At 49.9% G+C, this 6,000-nt stretch overlaps 1 protein-coding gene across 4 annotated transcripts in view; it reads left to right on the top strand.

The window, feature by feature from the left end:
* Positions 1-887: 887 nt before the first annotated feature.
* Positions 888-6,000, top strand: part of LOC125328998 — a 45,672-nt gene continuing 40,559 nt past the window's right edge. The window contains exon 1 of one of the 4 annotated variants that reach the window (XM_048310352.1): positions 888-1,463. In XM_048310352.1, the coding sequence (XP_048166309.1) occupies positions 1,417-1,463 (47 nt within the window). In that variant the 5' untranslated portion in view covers positions 888-1,416. Of the gene's footprint in view, positions 1,468-6,000 lie in introns of all 4 variants that reach the window. The other 3 variants (XM_048310350.1, XM_048310349.1, XM_048310351.1) reach the window with 3 other exon arrangements.

The raw sequence follows: 6,000 nt of genomic DNA, 5'->3' as shown, positions 1-6,000 counted from the left end.
GACAGAATGGCAAAGTCTGGCAGATGAAGACCAAGGATGGGATGCCACAGCTCTGGCAGTTTTTCCCAGTTGTGCCAGAGAACATCTCTGTGACCTTGAGCACATTCTGTCTCTGTCTTTTCCTCTGTCAGATGAGGCAGAAGCGGTTTCGTATGTTTTATTTGTAATTTAAGAGCCTTCAGTGGAAGATGTCGTGAGCCCTGTGCCACTGAAATCCCTTTCTACTAAGGTGAAATGGGAGTTTGACAGACCTCAGACAGAAAAAAAAAAAAAAAAATTGTATAATCAGGTGTTGAACACACAAAAAGAGTTCAGGGTTGCTATGCTATTTATTTCTCTCCACAATCAACTTTTCTGTGCAGAATTTAGTTCTTTAATTAATGTCCTTAAACAGAAACAATGTCTTTACCGATGCTGGATCACTCAAAAAACCCCTTGAATGTGAGCAATTCTGATCAGGGACCCTCCTTTTAACATGTGTCACCAGTCCAGAATGTGCCTGTTCAGAAGGAGATGAACACACACACACGTACAAGTCTGGTAACAGGACCCAGCTCAATCTAGTATTACATTATAAAGCCAGTGAACTGCGGCACTTAATCCTAGAAACAATCAACATAACCATTAATTTTCCAAGTCCGTACTGACTGAAAGGGAAGAGGTTCAAGCTGTCATAGTTATCCCTAAAATGAATGGTCAATTAAAACAGTTGTAAATGCAGGATACAATTCGTATTCCTATGCCCAGGAACAGGGATAAACGGAGGTGTTACCCCTGTGTTGGCTTTATTCTCAGAGCAGCTCCCCTCTTTCCAGAGACTGCCCGTCACGTGTAAGAGCCTGTGGAGGCTGATGCAGGAAGATAGTCAAGAGAGTCACCAGAGCCAAGCTTGCTGTAGGACAAAAGAACGTGCGATCTGTGACCGGAGATAGGGACTCCCGAGGTGGCCAGTCTAAAGAAAAGCTACGGATATGGAAAATGAGGGATCCCAAGCACTGTAAGAGGAAGCCGAGGGCTAACCTAAACCCAGCTCGGAACTGCCCGGCCCTCTGGGGAAAGAGGGGCGCAGGGCTGGGGAGAAGGGCGGGCAACGAGAGACGAGCGCACTAAAGCCGGGGCTGCGGGGCCGCTTCCTCCCGGCCCCGCGAGGACCCCCCGCCCTGTCCCCTCAGCACCGCCTGCTGCCGGCCCCGCGGGGACGCCCCGCTCCATCCCCTCAACAGCGCTCGGGGCGGGGCCCTCCGGGGACCCCCCGCTCTGTCCCCTCAGCCCGCTCGGGGCGGGGCCCTGAGGCCGGTACCTCGCCCGAGCCGCGCCCGCCGTTGCCGCGGCGACGGGCTAAGCTGGGCCTGCGAGCGGCGGGCGCCGGGGGGCCGGGCCGGAGCCGACCCGCGGCTCGGCGCTGCCAGGGCGGGCATGCACAACAAAGGCAGCGGGCGACGCGTCCCGGACGGGCTCCGCAGGTAGGTAGGTGCGGACGACGGGCGGGCGGGTCCCTCTCGGCAGCCAGTCCCGCAGGATGTGTCCCCACCGCCCTGCTGTGAGGGGAGAGCGACCGGGGAGCGAGCTCCTTCTTCATCCTCAGCCCCGGCCCCCCCGCACCTTGCGGGCGCGGGGCTGCAACAAAGGCAAATGGCTGCGCGGCGGGGAGGGCTGCGGGGCCGCTCATGGAGCGCTTTATGGTTTATCTGTGTGCTGGGTCTCGTTCCCCGGGTCCAGCGGGGCCGCTTGGGTACTACCGGCAGCTCCGCGCCCAGCGTGGAGACGGGAGCGGGGGATACGCGCTCTTCCCAAGCCCTTCCACACCTGCCCCGGCTGACACCTGCTCGCTGCCGGGGTCCCGCATGTGCCCGCACCCCGCACTCGCTCGGTCCTCGCCGGCAGCGGGGGCTCCGCTGGCGCAGCACGGGCCGGAGCGCTCTGCCCGTGCCCTGGTCCGGATGAGCCCGGCCGCTCGTCCCGGCTCCTAAAACTGCACCCGCAGGGACAGAGAGCTTTGCAGTCGGCAGGATAGAGCCTTGGTGATGCCTGGGGGCTTTTTGTCATGTGCAAGGCGGGATATCGTGTGTTGGTACGGTACTAGGCTGAGTTCGATCGTTGGGAAAGGGTGGCTGGGCAGCACCTGGCTCTTTAAATCTGCGAGGTCCGAGTGGGTAATTTCTTAATTAATTTCCATGTAATTACGAGTCCAAGACGCATTCTCTCAAATTCTTGATAGGTTTTGATACCTGAGGTGTTAGCAAGGGCATCTGTTTGAATCCATAGAGGTAGAAGTTTTACTGCATTATTGAAAGCAGAATTCCCTGGAGGAAAATCTGTAAAATCAACTCGTACCATTTTCATTTACACTGCAGCAAAGCAGCACTGGGTGCATCTACACTTTAGCCTTTCCTCATTTCCTAGTCATTGTGGCACTGAAAAGCATTATAAACAACTCTGCTTGTTTGTTGGTATTATAGTAAGGCCTGAGGGCTTGGTAATGGTTTCTTTCACTCATGGCTCTCAAAATGCTTCACAGACATCAATTAAGACTGGGAGCACTGTTGCAAATCTGGGGAGGTTTTATTGATCTCATTTTACAGATGAAGGAGCAGATAAGAGACCTAGAAAGATTTAAGTCAAATCCAGAACCTAGGCACAAATTCCAAATTCCCTATTTAAGGTGCTCTTCCCCACCTTACTTTAAAAAATTTTCTCTTAATTTCACTGGCTGCTCCATGAGGTGTTTTGGGCACTGTCAGGCCACGTATGCTTTGGGTTTTGAGATACTGCTCTTGCATATTGCCAAAAGCGATGTGCCTTTAGTGCCATACTGTTGAGAAGAATGGTTTCTGAGTAAAACAAGTCTCTTTTATTTGGTTTGTACTGAGGTAGAACCCAAGAGCTCTATCATGGATGAGGATGCATTAGGCAAGGCATTGTGCAGACAGACAGCAAAGCATGCACAGAGCTGATGAGCCAAATACAGAAAGCCTGGGTGTGTGCTGTGGTTTCTTTGATAGCCTCCCTCAAAAAGAGATATGGTCTCTCTTCACTAAGGCCCTTTGAAGGGTATATTTCCAAAAGCAAAATTAGTGGTTCCTATTGTAACTGCAACTGCAAAGACTCCTGATCCTAGCCTGGTTTTGAGTCTGTCCGCTTTCTTTCATGGCCCAGACAGGAGATGGACTGTGTTTGAGATCTGGTTCACATCCTTAGGTAGTGCTTATATTGATCTCCTTTAAGGCCTTTAACCAGAGAACCCCAGCTGCAGTCTCAGATTTAAGGCTTGCCTCTGTCTGTAGAGCACTGTACAAGATAGCAATGGTAGCCCCAAAGCATTTATAAAGTTTTAATCTCCTTAAGCTTCATCTGTGTAAGAAAAGCCTTCTGCAGACTAGGTGATGATGCACAGCTCCCAGTAGTCACAGAGGAAAGGGAGAGGAATGCTTTTGTGGATTTTCTGAGTTTATTATCCATTGCGTGCTTGCTGAGTCTGATTTAGTCTAACAAGATAGTCTGGAAATCCTGGTTTCTTAATATTTAAGTTTGTAGGATATCAAGTTCCACTTCAAATACAGCTTCCCCAACCTCAAACACCTCAGTGCTGGAGGTGCAGGAAGCATTGCTGACTGATGTCAGGCAAGATATGGCATCACAGTTTGTTTCCTTTCCAGTGTTTCAGAGGACAGTTCTTTTAGAGGAGAGACAGCAAGGATAGCTCCAGGGCCTCCATGGCTGGGCATCAGCCAATTACTGTCATATCAGATTAGCTCTATGGCACATCAGCACACATTTATGTTAATACAAATGCAACATGACTGTTCCATAGTATTGATGGAATTATTGCGTTTACAGCCTTATAATATGACTAATTGAAAGGGAGGTTCTGATAACAAAACCATGGACTTCAAAGGTGATTTCTTCTGCAGCTTTTGAATAGGCCAGTTTGGAACTAAGAAATGAACTGCTAGAGGACATATTTTCCATTGATGCAGTTACCCTTTTTGGCAAGCTTTTTGGAAAAAAAAACCTGTATCACAAAAGAAACAGGAAGATCTTAACGGGTTTTTTCCACCTTGCATGATCCTGTTGCAATACAGCCTGTGCTGCTGTAGCTGCTTCTTGGTCTACGACAAAAGCTCTAACCTGCCTGTGTCCTGCAGGAATGTAGCCCTTGGAACCAGCCTGGAGATTTCCTCTGCTGCCACTGCAGTGAGCACATTCTCCTTGTCCAGAGCAGCTTGGCAGCAGCAGTCGTGGGTGTTAGTGAGATGAGGAGGCATCACGTGCAGCACTCCATAGCCAGGATTGGAAAGCTGTCCACAGCTTGATGAGTTTCCTTCTCCCATGTCACCCGCCAGCATTCACAGGATGCACCCATTTGTCTCTGGGAATAAACTGGGCACCTCTGGCCAGCATCTCCACAAGTTTTGCAGTCCCTGCTTCATAATTAGCTCAGTCTCAGTTTCCATCTGTTTTTCAGTTTGCAGTGGCCCTCACAGCTGGTTCCTGGCAGCCATTATCACCTTCCAGCACAGGAACAGCTTTAGCTTTGAGTCTTGGGAGGATGGACAGGGCTGGCAGGATCAGTGAGATAAGGAAAAATAACAAAGAGGTAGAAAACAGGTACATGGGCACAGAGAGGGAAGGTGGACTGAGAACATATGTGACAATGAGGGAAAAATGAAGTGACAGGTGGGAGGCACTGCAAATCCTGAGACTTTGTGGGAGTTGCAGACAAGGTGAGATGTGGAGGAAGTCAGGGAGATCTGCGGCTTGTAGGAACAGGGTGAGAGATGTCTGCTGCCAGGGATGGATTGCATTACAGCTGCCAGCCCACTGCCCAGGCTTCAGAGCTGTTCTGCCAGCCCGAGCCACTGCACAGCTCTTGTTATTTTCCAGACATCCTCCTGTAAGTTACAGCAACAAAGGGTGAGTATCTCCGGGAGCTGCGCGGGAGTGCAGGAGTCAGTAACCTTGTCCATGGTGCCGTCCTTGCTAGGGGAGGGCCCTGGGAAAACCAGTGGCACCACAGCAGGCACCAGCATCAGTTACATGAGGAGGAGCGATTTGCCGCTCAAGGACAGAAAGGACAGTGGAAAGTCTGTGATTTCAGGAATTAGTTATGGAAAGCTGGGATCCTCAGGCTGAGGTAATAAGAATAACTGGAGAATGAGGCAATTCCCATATTCATGAGCTGACAGACTGCAGTCCCTTTGCCAAAGCTCTGTTAAATACACCAAGGGGCAGAGGAGTTTTCTGGCTTTGCTAACAGCTGCTTCAAGGTGAAGCACAAGGGGAAAAAAAAATCTCCACTGTCTGCTGATATTCACTTTGCCATGTAACATCTCAGGGCCTGGAGCAACTCAGGGCCCTTCGCAGACCTTTTGGAACAGTCTCTTCACATTCTAGAAATAACCTGTTTGGGAATTCAACAGTACCTGTCCTAAGGATTTCTCTCCAGAAAGGGACTAAAGGTTCTAAAGCTTTTGAAAGAAACCCTGTCCTAGACAGGAAGTCAAGGAGCAGCAGTAAATTTTTTCTTATAAAGAAAAAGCATGGCTTTGTGTTTTTAGCTAGAGAGAGTGTCTACGCCCTTGCCTTCTCTGCTGTTGAAATGCTAAGAGATACGTGTAAGCAAAAATCCATTTTTCCTTTGGGATATGAAGCTTCAGCAGATGGTAGTGGGAGTTTGCAGGCTTGGTTCTTTGTCAGTGCTTGCAGAAGCAGCCTGACACTGCACTAGTTGTGGATGCAATGCTAGAGCTGCTCCAGTCAGACATGGTGCAGCCCATCTTGTGGCTTCCCTGGCGTCTGGGAGCAGTGCTGGCAGTCTCCTGTCAAAAGTAATTTGTTTACCACACAGCAATCCTACTGTTTCAGTAGGCAAGTTTAGGAAGCCAGTTAGCAACTGAAAGATGACAGTGGTTTTGACCACAATCAAGTGATTCACAAGACTCAGAATACACACAGCTGAACTTTTCATGCAAGGTTCTTCCCCCAGGAAAAAGGAAATTA

This window comes from Corvus hawaiiensis, chromosome 7 (assembly GCF_020740725.1).
Source record: "Corvus hawaiiensis isolate bCorHaw1 chromosome 7, bCorHaw1.pri.cur, whole genome shotgun sequence".
Taxonomy (NCBI): Eukaryota; Metazoa; Chordata; class Aves; order Passeriformes; family Corvidae; genus Corvus; species Corvus hawaiiensis.
Note: the sequence above shows the minus strand (reverse complement) of the source record. Positions and strands in the feature narration are given on the sequence as shown.